This window comes from Cnephaeus nilssonii (assembly GCF_951640355.1).
Source record: "Cnephaeus nilssonii genome assembly, chromosome: 8".
In the NCBI taxonomy this organism is placed as follows: Eukaryota; Metazoa; Chordata; class Mammalia; order Chiroptera; family Vespertilionidae; genus Cnephaeus; species Cnephaeus nilssonii.
The window spans coordinates 24,496,315-24,515,245 of record NC_137079.1 but is presented as its reverse complement, the minus strand read 5'-3'; the positions used below and the strand labels follow the sequence as shown (position 1 = coordinate 24,515,245).

The window sequence follows — 18,931 nt, the reverse complement described above, 5'->3', positions numbered from 1 at the left end:
GGGGAGAAGGGAGGAGCGGAGGCAGGGCCAGGGGAAAAGGAAGGAGTGGAGGCGGGGCCGGGGGAGAAGGAAGGAGAGCGGGTTGGCGGAGAAGGCGGGGCGGGGGAGAAGGAAGGAGCCGAGGCGGGGCTGGGGGAGAAGGGAAAAGCAGACGGGCTGGCAAAGAAGGTGGGCCGGGGGAGAAAGGAGGAGCAGAGGCGGGGCCAGGGAAGAAGGAAGGAGAGCGGGCTGGCGGAGATCGCGGGGCGGGGGACAAGGGAGGAGAGCAGGCAGGGTGGGGTAGAGTGCAGCAGGAAACCCTATTGCAGGATTTTTCCTGCAACGGGAACGCTAGTATAACATAAATTAATCATATAATATGTGTGAACATTGTCATTAGGCATCTTTGTATAAAACATTTGAGATTCAATCACATTGTGGTGTTTATCAGTTCACTGCTCTTTAGTTGCTGAATAGTGTATATATGCATAACCCATGGACACGGACAATAGGGTGGTGAAGGCCTGGGGCGGGGACAGGGGCAAGCTAGAAGAGGTCAGTGGGGGGAAAAGAGGATATATGTAAGACTTTCACCAATAAATATTTTAAAACATTTAAAAATTTTAAGAAGAAAAAGAAAATATAATCAGTCCGGAGTGTCTATGGGAGGAGCTAAGGCTATGGAAGTCTTGTACATATTCGCAAGACTATGCAAGAACAAACGCTCTAGGAAGAACTCTATGCTCATAAAAAAGCTCTATGGTTTTAACTTGGCCTTAACTTCCTCTTCCTTTGGATAAATACCTCTCCAATTTGTCTTACTGGGTAAAGTGTGTGCACGTGGCTTGTCATGTCTGCAGGTGCTGGGTTGCAATCCATTCTCTTTCCAAAATAAACCCTTTTTGGTGACAAAACACCTAGTAGATATCAATTTTCTGTCATCCCTTCCCAAAGTAGAACACAAAGCAGTTTGCAAAGGATCCTTTTGAGACAGTTACTTTTCTGCATGCTTCATAATGAATACCGGTACTGTACCTCCTATTTCCTTCTGAGAACTAACTGCCTTGGTTAACTAACTCAGTGACTCCCTCAAGTATCAATGATCAGGCACATCTAATCTGCTAAAACTCTTCAGTAAATAATTGAAGATAGTCATTTACAGAACATGGTATTCTTTTTCTGTTTTCTCCTAGATATCAGTAGCAGGCACTCCATGTAGAAAGAGTACCGATCAAGAGTGTGATTTTACAGAGTACTGCAATGGAACTTCTAGTGATTGTGTTCCTGACACTTACGCATTGAATGGACACTTGTGCAGTTTGGGAACTGCATTCTGTTACAAGGGACGATGCCAAAATACTGACTATCAGTGTGCCAACATATTTGGAAAAGGTGTTGCTCTTTCTTGTATATATATTTTACTTCAAAATCGGATCCTTCCGTTAGATATAATACATGTCACACAACTCAAGAAGTGGAAAAATCTGAATCACAATCTCAGTAAAAATTAAATTTGAATTAAAGAAGGTTATTTTTTGTAGAAATGTTTGAGGTTTTTCCAGGGTAGTGTTGTACTATTTTTTTTTCCTCATGGTTTGATTTTTGTATTTGGTAATTAACTGCCAGGGTGAAAATTGTGTTTACAACTCCTAATTTACATGGAGCTTAGAATGGCAAGTCAGTAAATCATGAATTTTTACTATAATAAGGGCATACTCCTTATTTTAATAAACAAATACATATTTGACCCAGCAATGAGTTAGTTGACATTTGACATATTTTTAGTTCTAATTAAAATAAAGATGTTTAGGTAAGACTTAGCCTTTTGTGTGTGTTTACTCCTCTTATATATGCTCTGATCTCTTCACAAAACTTACCCAAATCGGTAAAATATTTGATCTTGTGATGCAGTTCATTCCTCTTTTATTCATTTATTTGGTTCCTATCTAGAGCAAGCATTTTTCCTTCTTTTTTAAACTGCATTTAGTGGGGTGACTTGGTTAATAAAACCATATAGATTTCAAGTGTACAACTCAATAAAACATCTATATACTGCATTGTGTGCTCACCACCCCAAGTCAAGCCTCTTTCCATTTCCCCCTTTTGTCCCCTTTCACATTCCCCCATTTTCCTTTTCCTCTGGTTCGCATTGTTTCTTGTTCTTATTTTACCAAAAATTATATGATAGAAGGTTGTTCTAAATCAGTCTAATATATGAGTTATATGAATTAACAAACAGTTTAATTTAAATTGTGCTTTATTTTAAGTTAATTTAGACCTTTAAAGGAATTGTAGACATTTAATTAAATTAATCATATTTTTCATATATATATATATATATATATATATATATATATATATATATATACTAAATGTGTATGTGCAGAGAGTTGGTAATTTTCAACAAGAGGAACATAGTCACCTGGTTAATGTACTCATGGTGCTTATGATGAAGAGATAAAGACAGTGAATATGTAAACACAAAACAAATATAAAAATTATTTCGCTAAGTATAGTTTAAAGTTAAAAACAAAAAAGAACGCTAAAAGAAAAATAAGGTGCAGTGGACAAGGAAAATATTTCCAGTTGTCATTATTCTTCAGCTGTCTCCTTAATCCTTCAGAATTGTCTCAACTGCACAGACACACCTCACCCACCTGGGCACACACTTCCCAGAGCAACACATATCCAGGCCTAGACATTTTGGCCCAATCAGGCACAAATGAGGCCCATTTCACACTCTAATAGGCTACTTATGCTCCATAGCTACACATGAGATTAGTCAACTACCCGAAGAGGATGACTGACATAAGTATGTATTACAAGATTTTTAAAAACAACAACAACAACAAAAACAGCCTGGCTGGCATGGCTCAGTGGTTGAGTGTCAACCTATGAACCAGGCGGTCACCAGTTCAATTCTTGGTCAGGGCACATGCCCAGGTTGAAGGCTTGATTCCCAGTAGGGGGCATGCAGGAGGCAGCCGATCAATGATTCCCTCTCATCATTGATGTTTCTATCTCTTTTCCTCTCTTTCCTCTTTCTGAAATCAATAAAAATAAATTAAAACGACAACACAAGGCCAGATAGTAGTGTTTGACTGCTAGAAATAAGATAGATAAAATCCTATATAATAAAAGGCTAATATGCAAATAGACCAAACTGCTGAATGACCGGTTGCTATGACACGCACTGACCACCAGGGGGAAGACACTCAATGCAGGAGCTGTCCCCTGGTGGTCAGTGCGCTCTCACAGGGGGAGTGACACTCAGCCAGAAGCCAGGCTCATGGCTGGGCAGCGCAGTGGCGGTGGCAGGAGCCTCTCCTGCCTCTACAGCAGCGCTAAGCATGTCCGACTGTTGGCTTAGGCCCACTCCTTTCAGGGAATGGGCCTAAACCAGCAGTCAAACATCCCCCAAGGGCTCCCAATTGCAAGAGGGTGCAGGCCGGGCTGAGAGACACCCCCTCTCCCCCCAAGTGCACAAATTTCATGCACCGGGTTCTAGTTATTTTAATAAGAAGGAAGAACAGAATATCAAACATATATACCTGGTCTATAGATAGTCAGGAAGATACTTCATAGAATATGATTTCTATTCTATGTGTTCTGTGGGCAACCAACAATAATATTACCCAGTTTGTACCATCAAAGGAAATAAAAGATAGATGATTAGGAGACTGAAGAGAGTTACCTTAATTAATGCCATAATCTTATGTCCAAATTCTGAAGCTAAGACTATTTTCAGAACCAAAACTCATTGACTTAAGGGGAGGTTAAGGGCCCCAAAGGAAAACTCTACAACACCTTAGACAATATTCATGTTAACAACGCTTCTAGTGTATCCACAAATGACCTACAATTATTTAATTGGCTTATCTGTTCACTGGGGAAAGAGAAATACCCAAACATTTTGGAAACTGGTGGACAAAGAGTCTGAATTGATGTGGATACCCAGAAACTCAGTGTCATCATGGTCTCTCTATGAGAGTGAGGACTTATAGGGGTCAGGGAATAGAGTTCTTACCAAGTTTCAGTTTACATTGGGTCTACTAGCCCCACAAATTAATTTGGTAATTATTTCTCAGTCCTAGAATTTTGTAGGAGAAAGCCTCTGTAACTGTCCTTTTTCAGAAGTTAGTGCTACCTTCAAAGATCTAATGGATGCAGAGGTGATTGGCTATATAATAGCTACATTTAATTATTCAATCTGATACCTGTATAAACCAGATGTTCCTTGAAAGATAATAGTAATCTACTGAAAATGGGTAAAGTGGTAGATTAAGTAATTGTATCCACTGTGCCAGATGTGATATGTATGCTAGAGCAGATTAGCATGGCCTTAGATATGTGATATTAGGATAGTCATTAACTTTGCAAAAATATTCTTATCTAAGCCTATTTGAAAAGAGAATTAGAAAAAGTTTGCTTGCAATAGATAATGGTATTAATTTTGAGTTTTACTCCAGGGCAATGTTTATTCAGTCATAATGTAGTTGAAGACATTTGGACATCCCAGAAAGTATTACATTAATCCAGTCCAACAATGATTTTGTACTAACCTGGTTAAATAAGCAAAGTATAACTAGTATGTGGGTGGTCTCAGACATGTGCTACAAAGAGCAATAAGTTAACCCTGGAAATATTCAGGAACAGTCATATCAGTAAACTTTTCAGGAATCCAGTTGTCAGAGGCATGATTTGACATTCCCTACAAGGTAGAAGACAAACTGTATCTTGTATGTACTATGACAATGGAAGAAGTACAAATCCTTTGTTTCTTGGGGAAAATCTGGGAGTTGGAAGTTCCCTTTCAATTGTATGGTGCTGTGCCACAGGTTTTTGCTCATAAGTGACATGTTTCAAATATCTCATTTCATTAAGCAGAGAAATTATAAAATCTGATACCCTTTGGACAAGGAAGTATGCATGACCACAGAGAGGAGAAGCAAATTATTTTTCACAACAATATAATTTACTACAATAGATAAAATCTCTTTGCTTTCTATTAGGTAAAACAATTGATAAGGTAAATATAGGGGGGAAAGTATAATCAAGATCATAATATTTTGATTATTCAATAAGCAATTCATTAGCTTTTTATTGACAAAATTTTTAATTTGGATTAAAAATAATAACTTAACCAATGTGTTTGCATTTTAAGGTGCTCAAGGTGCTCCATTTGCCTGTTTTGAAGAAATTAATTCTTTTCGTGATAGCTTTGGAAACTGTGGTTTTAAAAATTCACAACCATTACCTTGTGAACCAAAGTATGTATATAAAAATGATTGTTTCATTAAATTCTGTATTTCTTGTCAAGAGACACCAAATAGTAAATGGAAAGTAAATCATATGGCAGGAGAATATTTTGAAATAACATATGTATTTTCCTTCTATATAATTTACTTTTCTATTTCCCTTATTTTTTCCCTGATACTGTTCAATTAATGAGTCTAGATTAAAAGAGGGCTGATGCTTATTATCAGAGGAGGGAAGTGGATGCAAACTGCCAAAAACAAACAAAAAAAACAGGAATTGATGCTACATGTTGAGAATTAAAATGGCATTTTTATTAAGTCAATGCATGATAGTGATCATAAAGCAAGTGCTTTGACTAAAAATACATGATTGTGTGAACAATAGCTTGTTTGTTTGTTTCTTTCCACATGACTGACATATAAAATATTGCAATACATATGAATAGCTGAATATGTAGTTCTGGAATAAGCTATAGAATAAAAGGAATTATGAAATCTAAGAAAGAAAGTGCCTACCCCACAACAACACTTCCTGAATTACACAGGAGTATTAAAAATAAAAGAATCACAAAATTAGTAACAGATAGGAGGTTGACCAAGCTGAGTAATGTAATAACTAAAATGAAATCTATATATATATAAAAGCCAAGTGACCGGAATGATGGAACGACCAGTCACTATGATGTGCACTGAGGCAGCCAGCTGACCCTGCCCCCGATTGCCCCGCCCACCCCATGGCCCCTCCCCCTGGCCAGCCCGGCCCCCATCAGGGTGAGCCGGCCAAACCTTACCAATGCACAAATTCATGCATCGGGCCTCTAGTATTCAATAAAGAGGTTCAACAAAAGACTTGATCAAGCAGAAGAAAGGGTTAATGAACTAGGAGTCAGGAGAGTAAAATTCAAATAATCAGAGGAAGAGAGAGAGAGAGAGAGAGAGAGAGAGAGAGAGAGAGAGAGAAGAAAAAAAGAGGAGAGGAAATGAGAGGAGACAAGAGGAAAGGAAGAAAGAGAAAGAAGAAAAGGAGGAAGTGGGGAAGGAAAGAAAGAGAAAAAAAAGGAAGGAAGGAAGGAAGGGAAGGAAGGAAAGGAGGGAGGGAGGGAGGAAAGGAGGGAGGGTGGTGGAGAGTGAAGATAGCTTAAGGAATTTATGGGACACCATCAATAAGAGCACAATACTCATTATAAGAGTACCAGAAGAAGAAAGAGAGAACAGGACAGAAAGCTTATCAAAGAAATCATGACTGAAAGTATTAACATTCCTAACCTGGGGATAATAATCCCCAGGAATACTAGAGAAACCAAATAAGAGGAATTCAAAGTCAACCAAATCAAGACACATTAAAATTAAAATTTTAAGCGTTCAAAACAAGAAGAAGATCTTAAGATCAACAAGACAGCACACATAAGACAGTCAGATTTTTAAGTAGAAACTTTGAAGAGAAAAATGGTGCTCAACAAATCATCTGTAAAATGCAGATCAACCACAATGAGATATCAGTTCACACCTGTTAGAATGGATATTATAAAAAGACATTAGATAACAAATATTAGCAAGAATGTGGAGAAAAGAGAATCCTTGCATACTGCTCGTGGAAATGTAAACTGGTATAGCCCCTAAAAAACAAACAAATAAGAGTTTGCTGAGGAAATTGAAATATAACTACCAGCAATTGATTCAGCAATTCCATTTCTAGCTATTTACCCAAAGGAAATGAAATCAGCATTTCAAAGATATTTTAATGCAGCTTTATTCGCAGTAGCCAAGGTATGAAAACAATCTAAGTGTCCATTAATGGATGAATGGATAAAAACAAAATTGGTATCTTTCTAACAGAATATTACTCAGCTTGTAAAAGGGAGAAAATCAGGTGATTTGTGGCAACATAGATGAACCAGTATTCTTAGCGAAATAGCCAGATAGAGAAAGACAAATACTGGTTAGTATCACTTACATGTGGAATCTTAAAAAGAATAAGTCAAATGCATAGAAACAGAGAATAGAAAAGTGGTTGCCAAAGGAAAATAAAAAGAGGTTGGTAAAATGATACAAATTTTCAGCTAAAGATGAATAAGGTCTGAGGATCTAATATACAACATTGTGACTATAATTGACAACACTGTATGTTATATATTAGAAATTTGCTAAGAGAATAGAAAAATGTTCTCTCTCACACACACACACACACAATAGGATAAAATGTAAAGTGATGAATGTGTTAATTAACTAGATGTGTGGAATTCTTTCACAATGTATACCCATATCAAATCATCACTTTTTACACTTTAATAACTATCTTATAATTTTGTCAACTGTCTATAATAATAAAAGCATAATATGCTAATTAGACCAGACAGCGGAACGACCTTCTGGACAAGCTGGGGCTGCGAGGGCTGAGCCTCTTGCATGAATTTCATGCATCAAGCCTCTAGTACCTCAATAAAGCTGGAAAAAATAGTAGCAAATATGTTATGGAGGTCTACTATTAACATAGTTTCTATGGCTAAACCTTTGTTATTCTATACTTAAAATTTGCTATGAAGGTAGATCTTATGTTGAATGTTCTTACAACAAAAATAATAATTGTTATAATACAAAGGGTGGAGGAAACTTTGGAAAGTGATTGGTATGTTTATGTCCCTGATGGTACTGATGGCTTCACAGTGTGTACTTGACCCCAAACTCATCAAGTTGTATACATTAAGTGTGTACAGCTTTTTAGAGATCAGTTATACCAAAACATGGCTTAAAAATAGAAAAAGAGTCCAATTCAAGAACTAAGAGAGGAGGACAGAATATACAAACACTCAGATACAATCAAGTGATCCAGGGAGAAGCAGGACTTTCTTTTAACCTACAAGACATAGTCAGAAAAAATTGTTGAATTCTTATGTAAGAACCACACTCAACATGGTTAAAAACAACTTGGTTCCTTTGTGGAGATTTTTGAAGATTATAAATGTCTGGAGAAGGTGTCTAGTTGGATGGGACTAAGATAGCATTCACCTGTCACCACATAAATTTACTATATATTAAGTATGGCATGTGGAGAATGAAGAATTTTCCAAATACCTCAGCACAAGAAGAATAATGCATTGAAAGAGAAGGTCTGGAATCATAAAGTGAGTGCTGATGAGGCGAAATATCATGAGGAGGCCCTGTATAGTCTCTAAAAGACAAGGAATAATCAGCCATACCTGTTGTAGATAACAATACAGAACACCAGTGATCAGGCAGATCTGCTACACTACAGTGGATGCCAACAGGGACAGGAGATGGTGGTAAACCAGCCACACTTCATCTCTCTCCTGGGTGACCAGGGGCATGTCTACTGCCCTGGGTCTAAGATTACCTATGAAAGAATGAAAAAGAAAGGTGGGAGGTACCATAAAATTTAGCAAACATGACTTACCTGGACTTATCTGAGCTGAAGATAATACGTGAATTTTCCTGAAATAAAATCACTAGAAGAGACTGGAAGTCAATAGCATAATTTATCTGCTCTAAGTGGATTGTGATCCCTTTACAGAAAAGCAAAGGCAGTACGAAGAATTCAACCACAAATGCAAAATTTGAGTGAGTGGACTTTGGAGAAAGAGTTATGTGTACCCCATGGCCACACTAGAAAGAGACCTGCCATGCAAAGCTGGTTTAAGATGTAATTCATAGAAATAGAATGGAGCCACAATTAAACTATGTCAATATCTAGATCTGAGAAACTAGAAAAATTATGTGGTAGGGAGAGAAGCTTGGAAAGAGATTTAGGTTTTTGTCTCTCAAGCTCATTTCAATCTTCACTTAATGATGTCATTAAGCTAATTCCTGCAATATTAAAGAACCCAGAATGATCTTTTAAGACAAATGAATTAATTCCCTAAGTGGATAAATTTCCTAAGGGGAGACTTTTGGAAAAATAATCATGAAATGTTCAACAGACCATACCAATACCTAAGAAATGGTTGTTTCCATTGAGGATGAGAGTTGATAGAGCTGAGTGATTCCAAGAGCAAGAAATAACAGAGATTATTTTCAAGCCACAGACTAGAAATTTTATAAGCCTCTTAGAGAAGCCAGTGTTCTATCCAAGGATAGATTATAAATTGCAAAATAAACTGTTTATGGGACATCCTTTGGTATGCTGTGGTATAAAGGAGATTTAAACATTTCTTAATTCTCAAGAGAGGAGTACAGAACTATTGAAAGTATCAACATGTTTGAATAATCTTGAGATAAAAATAAAAAGTCTGTATATTACAGAGCTGTCCTGAGTAAAGATCATAATCACAGGAGGCTCTAATGATACACAAAGAGTATATAAAGGCAATCAGCTACTCCTAGAAAATCTTGAGTAACAAATGACCAGACTGGGCAATCTACAGCAAAGTGAGGACAGGTGATGAATTTCACCCCACAATGTAATAAAATATGATGATTGCTCTAATACAACTGGAGGCTAGCCAACAAATTTTATTTCTGAAATAGGAAATGACATCATGTCTATACATTTGAGCTGTGTGTACTTTTCAATTCTGCTACAAAACTAATTAGTTAAATTGCATTAAGTTTTACACCAAAGATGTTATTTTGACTTTCTTTTTTTTTGGCTTTATACCATCAATTAAATAACATTTATGCTACTGCCCATGTAATATCACACTTATTTGGAACTTGGTATCATTAAAAGAAGACATTATGAGAAATTTTCTGCTTTTCATTTCTAGGGATGTTCTCTGTGGAAAATTAGCTTGTGTTTGGCCACAGAAAAATAATTATAAAAATAATATTCAGTACGCAGTTTATTCATATACTCAAGGGCATGTATGCTTATCCATCCCTACTGGATTATCAATGAGATCAGATACAAGAGATTATGGCTATGTGGCTGACGGTACTGTCTGTGGCACACAAATGGTAACAAAACATGTTTGTATATTTTAGCTTTAATAAAGTATGTAATTATCTGATACTATATTCAATGATGACTATCACAATTATACTGAATGGATTTCAACCTGGTACTGTCACTTATTTCCCATATGATATTGAAAAGGTAATTAAACTAAATCTCAGTTATCCAATAACTCTTGTTCAGTTAGCCTGTCATCAGTCCTTATCTGAGGAAATATGTATGTGTTTTAAGCATAAGATTGCACTGACAGGTGACTTTGTTTTACATCTTTGAATTCTAACAGCTTTGAATCATAAAATTCTAATTTTGAGTTTTCAATTTTCCCTGCTTCACAAAGAAACATAATTGAGCTTTCATATTTCTTAAATCATCTTCTTATGTGTTTGACTAAAATGTAAATGTGAGAGGACTGGAAGAAGCAAATAAGAAGCCTGTTCTGGGAAAGCATTGTTACAGTGATGATGTACAAGCTTATGTATACATGCATCATCTATACATACATATGAGCATAAAATAAAGGGAGAACAAAAATGGTCCTGAGGATTAGTTGGCCTGGAAGTATGAGGGCACACATTTCAGAAAACACAAGGCCGCTGAGATTTAAAGCAATTGTAAGTCAGTATGTTGCATGTAAATGGAATTCAACACTTGCTGAATTAAAAACAAAATGAAACCTTGACATGGTGAATCAATTAGCCAATTCTTATACCTGGGCTCAACAATCCTATCCCCTTGGAAAACTTGTTTGCTGTGGTAAGCAGCTTCTATTTTATTTTTTATTGGGATGACACTGGTTTATAAGATTATATAGGTTTCAAAGGTACATTTTTATGATGCAGATCATCTTCCGTCACCATATATTTGACCCCATTTACCCTTTGCTACTGCCCCACCCCCCTCCCCTCTGGTAACCTCCATACTGAAGTCTATGAGTTTTTGTTTGTTTTTCTTGTTTGTTCATTAGTTGCTTTTAATTTTTTAGCCCGCATAAGAGTGAAATCACATGGTTCTTAACTTTTTCTGACTGACTTATTTCTGTAGGCAGCTTCTAACATGGCTCTAATGATCCCACTTCCTGGTATTTTTCCCTTTGTATTTTTAGGGAAATCAAAAGAAAATAAACTAGTAGGATAATTAATAAAAAAATAAATAAAGGAGGCAAAGAGTCACATGTCCACATGACTAATTACTACTGGATTAACCACTTCGACATAACAAGGATTTTAGGATGGATACAAATTAAGTTAAAATATTTATCTTGCCAGATAACTCTGATCACTATTATAACAAAGATTCATGATAATTTATAATCCAAAATATTAATTCATGTTTGAAAGCCAAACAAAGTTAATAAATTTTCTTCCAATTTTTGAGGGGCAAATCATTAACATTAATCTAACCAATTATTTATAACAAAACATTAACAATTGTAAAAGCCAAAACCAAAATTATATTACATCATTACATAAGCCATGTTAAAGTAAACATCCTCATATTTTTTTTCTTAAATTTAATATTGTTTTGAATTTTGTATTGGTATGCCAGTATCATTGTACTAGAATCAGATATGGAATAAAAAATCTCAACTTGAGCATGTGTTATGCATAGATAACAATTTTTTCCATATCAAATTTGCAAATGATTACAAAATACTATGTTTGGATTTTTTTTTCAGTATTGTGAAAATAAAACCTGCAGAGAAATTCATTCAAAGAGATATAACTGTAATCCCACTACAAAATGCAAAGGGAATGGGGTAAGTGACTTTTCTTTTTGTAGTTCTAAACTGCATGTTATTTTTCTGGATAATTCAAAGTAAAAAGTATATCCTACTTGAGAGAATTGAGAGACTACATTACTTTTAAACTGAGCTTGCCTAGAACTAGCTAATATAAAGAAAATCAGCTAAGAAAATTCAAACACTATTAAACCAATTATACACCAATTGTGTATTGAATTTATTGTAAGCACCCTCAACTTATAAATTAGTATCATGTTTAAATTAAAAACATTTATTCTTTCCTAATGCAAATAAATGCATATTTTATATTGTTAACATATTTTGTTCATCCTCATACTCTTCATAACTAAAATTTATGGCTGAATAATAATATTTGACATTTTATTTCTTCTCAACTGCTTTATCTATGTTAATCTGGTAATACAAATTTGTCATTATTTCATATTTAATCTTATTTTTACTTCTTAAAATTTATAATTTTGGTCTTTTGTATGTAGTCAACATTATATGAATGATCCAATATTTACCAAATTTGTCAATTCAACTTATAAATTTAAAGGTGATTGATTTAGAAGATATAAAATGCCACTATATTGTCTTCAGGTTTTTTTTTTATGGGCTGTTAACAAAAAAGGGTAGCTATATTTTTTGTGTGTTGTTTTGTTTTTGTTTTTTATCTTACTGGTTATCTTTTTTTTCTTTTTCTGTTTATTTTGAGGTAATTATATATACACAGGAAACTGCAAAGATTATAGAGATGTGCCATGTACCTTTCTCCTAGTTTCCCCCAATGGTTACATCTTAAATAATTGTAGTACAATATCAAAACTATGAAATTAACATGAGTATAGTTTGTTCACATAGTTCCATGCCCCTGTTATCACAAGTGTAGAATGTATAACAACCACTGCAATACAGATACAGAGCTATACCATCATTACAAAATTCTCATTCTACCTCTTTATAGTCACACTAACTCTTCCTCCCTGCACCCCTCCCCAGTGCTTACAACCACTAATATATTCTCCTGTCCTATAATTTTTGTCATTTCCAGAGTGTCATATAAGTTAAATCATATATAAATGTTAACATTTATAATGTTTAATGTAGATATATTAAACCCAAAACAAAACATCATTTTATTGATTTCAGAGAGGAAGGGAGAGGGGGAGAGAGATAAAAACATCAATGATGACAATCACTGATCAGCTGCCTCCTTCCTGCATGCCCCCTACTGGGGATCAAGCCCACAACCCAGGCATGTGCCCTGACCAGGTATCTAACTGTGATCTCCTGTCTGGGCTATGTTTTGTTTTTCTAGTTAAAATTGTTGGCCTGATCTTTTGCTTTCCTTTGTTCAATGAACTGTTGTCAGCCTCAGCTTTAATATCTGTCATAAGATCTCAAAACAAAGTTATAGATTATTGATACTTTGTTTTATATGATATAAATTTTTCTTAATTTATCACTATTTAAGCTCAATTTTTATATTAGATTTTAATGTATTTTTTCTTTTGTTAAAGTTTTTTACTGTGAAATAAGACATATAAGAAATAAATGAAACAACATTTCTATATTTTTTACTTTTCTACGTTATATTTCACAATTAAAATGTTTTAAAAAGAAAACTATTTAAAAGTAATGAAATGTCAAATAAAATTTAACTGAATCTAGGGGAAGCAGTGTTTAAATCTCAATGAATCTCAACAACTCTATTATTTACAAGTAAAGGCCCAGTGAATGAAATTCGTGAATGGGGTGGGTGTCCCTCAGCCCGGCCTGTACCCTCTCCAATCTGGGACCCCTTGGGGGATGTCTGATTGCAGGATCCAGCCTAAACCGGCACTCGGACATCCCTCTCACAATCCGGGACTGCTGGTTCCTAACTGCTCACCTGCCTGCCTACCTGATTGCCCCTAACCACTTCTGCCTGCCAGCCTGATTGATGCCTAACTGCTCCCCTGCCGGCCTGATCACCCCCAACTGCCCTCCCCTGCCAGCCTGATTGCCCCCAACTGTCTTCTCCTGCCGACCTGGTTGCTCCCAACTGCCCTCCCCTGCCAGCCATCTTGTGGCAACGTCATGTGAGGGCATCACACGAGGGAATGATGCCACCTACGCTTTTATTATATAGGATTACAGTTCAATTTTATGAGCATGTAGTTGTTCAGAAATTTCATTAATTGTGATATGTTGGCAGTTAAATAGTGTTGTTCATTTTTCATTCATGAACTACCTTTTTTATTACCAAAGTTATATTTTTAGCCCTGCTGAAAATTCAATACTGAGGAGTGGTTAGAGTGTCTACCCCCAGACCAAAGGACCCTGAGTTTGATTCCCAGTCAAGGGCACGTAGCTGGGTTGCAGGTTCAATGCATTCATAAGGCAACCAATTGATGTATGTCTCACATCAATGTTTCTCTCTCTCTCTTCTATTCTCTCTGGAAATCAATGGGAAAAAATATTGTCAGTTAAGGATTAAAAAACAAAAATAACTATGTTTTTAGAGCAGTTTTAGGTTCATAGAAAAATTGAGGGGAAAGTAACAGAGATTTTACGTATATCTCTTGGTCCCACACATGCATTGCTTTTCCTATTATCAACATTCTACAGTAAAGTGCTGCATTTGTTGCAATTGATGGTCTTATGTTGACACATCATAATCACCTAAAGTTCATAGTTTACATTACAGTTCACCTTTGGTATTGTATATTCTATGAGTTTGGACAACTGTTTAATATCATGTGCCTATCATCAGATTATTTTCACTAAAATTTTTCCATGCTCCCCCTTTTTGTACCTCCCCCACGTTAACCTATGGCAGCCACTAATCTTTTCACTGTCTTCACAATTTTGTCTTTCCTAGAATGTCATTTAGTTGGAAACATTTGGCATGTGGCCTTCTCAGAGTGGCTTCTTTCAATTAACAGTATGCATCTAAGGTTTCTTTATGTCTTTTCATGGCTTAATAGCTCATTCATTTTTACCATGGTTTAAACCATCTAAATCTATGTTGTCTAGATTTATTATGGTTTATTTATTCTTTCACCTATTATTTATTTCTTTTATTACCCCTTTATACATTTCCTTTCATTTTAAACGAATTACTATTAAATTCCTTCCCTTATTTTTCCTTGCTCAAATAAAAAAGAAATTCTAGGGTATTTCTGTTTTGTTTTGTGTTTTTTGTTTTGTTTTGTGTGTTTTTTGTAACTAGTTACCTTGCAATTCTAACATTTTTTATTGTCCTTATTCCTCTATCCTTATACCAAACTTATGTAAAAGCATTTAATCCTGCACACACACTTAAGTCTTGCCCATATTTGTACTTTTCCATACTGTTCACCTTTCACTTCTAACTTATGTTTTGTGTAGCTACTTTGACTTTGAGATCCCTGAGGGATTCTATGCATTAGCTTATTTTTAAAAAAATATATTTTCATTGATTTCAGAGAGGAAGGGAGAGGGAGAGAGAGAAAGATAGAGGCATCAATGATGAAAAAATCATTGATTGGCTGCCTCCTACACGCCCCGTCCTGAGGATTAAGCTCACAACCCTGGGCATATGCCTTTTATCACAATTGAACCCAGGACCCTTCAGTCCACAGGCAAACACTCTATCCATTGAGCCAAACCAGCTAGGGCAGCTTTTTTTTTTTTCTTTCTAAAAATTGTTAGAGATGAAATTATAATACAATTTGCTATTCTAGAAAATATGTTCTTTCTAATATGACATTGCTTTTCTATTTAATGGGAGGGGTGGGGTGTTGGAATATTTTTTCAAAAAGTAGAAAGAAAATGTATGTGAGAGGTTATACATTTAGAGATGTTGCATATCAACAATGCAAATATTTTTGCCACCTTACAAAAGATGCCCCCTTCTTGTCATAGGATTATGACATTTCAGGTCCCTTCTCCCAAACTTGTAAATTCTGTTGTACTGTTCTGTTGCTTTCAGTCCTTTCAGAGAGTAAGTAATGTGGTGCGAGTTTAATTCCCCTTACTTTCTGCAGAATGTCGCTGACCTGACAAGTACCTAAGGTTTGTGGTTTTTCTTTCATTTCTTCTATTAGAATGTCAATTTTCACATTCAGTCTGATATGTCAAGTCATTTTTTATCTAGGAATATTTATAAAATACTATTTATTGGTTAATGCTTCTGCTCTAGCTAACCACATTTTTCTTCCATTAAATTAGTCAAAATACAATGATAGAAACTTCTGTATTATAATCACAAATTAATTCAGGGAGGGAAAACAATTATGGATTAGAATTAAAATAAGTAAATCATATTACAACCCTAATTTCAAAACTTTATATTAAAAGATTTGTAATCAGTGTACTAATTATCCCACGATAGAGGTATGGATATTTAAAATGCTTTGTGTAATTCAAGGGTGTAATTCCAACTCATTTTATTGAAATCACTTTTTATATGTAGGAGGAAAGGTTTTAAAATTTGGATAACCTTCAAATACAAACAATTTATCAGTATGACTGTAAATGGACAGGACACAGAATCTGTAGAATTATATTAAATATCTATACAATTTAGTATTATGAGTCTATTTTTTAAATATGCCAGTCCTATGTCTATACAGAAAGATAGAAAAATAGGTTCATGGTATAATATTAGTGATATTAGTTTGGCAAAAAACCATGAATGTGTGGAATGTGTGTTGATGTATGTTTGTGGATGTGGGTATTGATGTTTATATATGAATATATATGAATGAAATGCAGAAAATGCTTACAGTGGGGGGTGGAAGTTAGTGAGGACTCTTTCGGTTCTATGTATTTTAATTTCACAAAATTTTACTTTAAAATGAAAATTAGTAGTAAACCATTCAAACAGAAAAGCATAAATAACAGGTAAACTACACAGAATGTAAACTGTTAGTGATGCAAGCTTATCATAAAGTTTTATTTTATAGTTCATTTGAAAAAGTTTTTGCATCTATGTTAGTTTGGAAAATATATTTACTTAAAATGAAATACACATGGTTTCATAATAGTGTTGAATTTCTAAAAAGGGCTGGGATAAGAAATTAAAGTGGTCAAGTCAATTGATGGTAACTTTATCACAATATTTTGTGTAGAAATTAAAGAAATTAAATATGGAAGTGGGGAAAGCAAGTATTTTGAAAATAAATTGATATATTTGTGAAAAATTCTAACATCACCCAATGATATGCTTTCGTCTGTGAATGCCATGCACATAATTTTGTTGAATCAGATGATTACTGGAATTAGTGGGGTAGTCACATTATAAGGTTTAAAAATGTGTCGAATCACTCTATTGTACACCTGAAACTAATATAACCAATATAAGATTATATACCAACTATAGTTAAATAAAAACAATTTTTCAAAATGATCAGGAAGACAAAGTACTTATTAAAAACAGTCAAAATGTAGCGGCCAGAAATATACTATCATGTAGGTAGTGATGTCATTCACTATTATGTTGTCAAAATTGTCACTACTTTTTCTAACATATTTTTCATATTACAGTCATGCACCACATAACAACATTTCTGTCAATGACAGCATCTGAGACAGTGGTCCCATAAGATTAAATGGAGCTGAAAAATTACTATTACCCATGACATTGCAGCTGTCTTAGCCATGGGAGATTCATAGCATAGTGCATTACTCACATGTTGTAGTGTTGCTGGTATAAAGAAATCTAATGTGTTGATAGTTGTATAAAAGTATACCACAATTACATATAGTACATAATGTTTGAGAATCATAATAAACAACTACATTACTGACTTATGTATTTATTACACTGTACTTTTTATCATGATGTTAGAGAGTACTCTTTCTACTTATTAAAAATGTTTGCTGTAAAACAGTATGCCATACATACTGGCAGCAGCCTCATGCATCTTGTGTTTATCACATTTCTTAATCGCATCATTTTCTCTTGTGCCTGATTTGATCTTGTGTAGTTTTGCATATTAACGTGCTGTATAGGCTTGTAGACTAACAGCAATGGGCTATACCATATAGCCTAGATATGTAGTAGGCTATCTACCATTCTATGATCATGTAAGTGTACTCTATGATGTTTACACAATGACAAAATCATTTAACCATGCATTTCTCAGAATGTATCCTTGTTAAAAGAATAGGACAGAATATATTCTTAATAAACTTTAAAAAATAATGATTTTACTCTTTTGAATTTAGGCATATACATATACTAACATGATATTAATATGTATAGCCTAACATAATTTATAGTGATTATTATATGTTTTTATATTTCAGATATGTAATAATTTGGGCAATTGCCATTGCTTTCCTGGCTATCGGCCTCCAGATTGTGAATTTCAAATAGGTTCACCAGGAGGAAGCATTGATGATGGAAATGTTCAGAAATCTGGTGAGTAAAAATTAAACTTTGAAAACAAAAATACAATTTTCTTTTATGAAATAAAGAAATGTACTGCCAAGTCATATCTTTCAGTATCTTCTGAGTAATTAAAAGTTACCATGAAGAGTGGCTTTAATTAAATTATTGTCAAACAAAATTTGTGATGAGAATTTTTTTCAGAGACACTGACTTTTAATAATCTTAGTAAAATTAGTTAGAATATTGTACTCTTAAATTTCAATAAATATCATAATATGAATTCAAAATAAATTCAAATATGGAAGAACAAGCACCACACAAATGATTTGCATTCCAAAATATAAAAAACTATAGGTTATAAAAAAACAACTAAAGCATTAGATGTTTATTCTGAATTACATTTTGAAAATAACATTTGGCAAAATATAAATACATAAATTTATTTAAAAATAACACCAAATCACATTTTATACTTTCTCTTGTTCCCATGACTAAACACAAGTGCCATAAACTATTTATTGATTCAACCATTCATTTATTTATTAATACCTTTCCTCCACAAACATGTTATTAAGTATCTGGTAAGGCAATAAAATTGAGATCCATATTTCAGAAAGTCTACTCATGTAGCACTGTGGAAAATGGGTGTTATAATGTGAGTCTGAATTAAGATAAATTAT

At 34.5% G+C, this 18,931-nt stretch overlaps 1 protein-coding gene across 1 annotated transcript in view; it reads left to right on the top strand.

Moving 5' to 3' along the window:
* The window catches only part of LOC307104494 (disintegrin and metalloproteinase domain-containing protein 18-like), a gene marked incomplete at both ends in the record, with an annotated part of 88,643 nt that overhangs the window by 50,595 nt on the left and 19,117 nt on the right, over positions 1-18,931 (top strand). Inside the window, 5 exons of the mRNA XM_079779380.1 lie at positions 1,173-1,371; positions 5,144-5,249; positions 9,959-10,148; positions 11,822-11,902; positions 18,167-18,281. Of these exons, the coding sequence (XP_079635506.1) occupies positions 1,173-1,371; positions 5,144-5,249; positions 9,959-10,148; positions 11,822-11,902; positions 18,167-18,281 (691 nt within the window). The remainder of the gene's footprint in view (positions 1-1,172; positions 1,372-5,143; positions 5,250-9,958; positions 10,149-11,821; positions 11,903-18,166; positions 18,282-18,931) is intronic.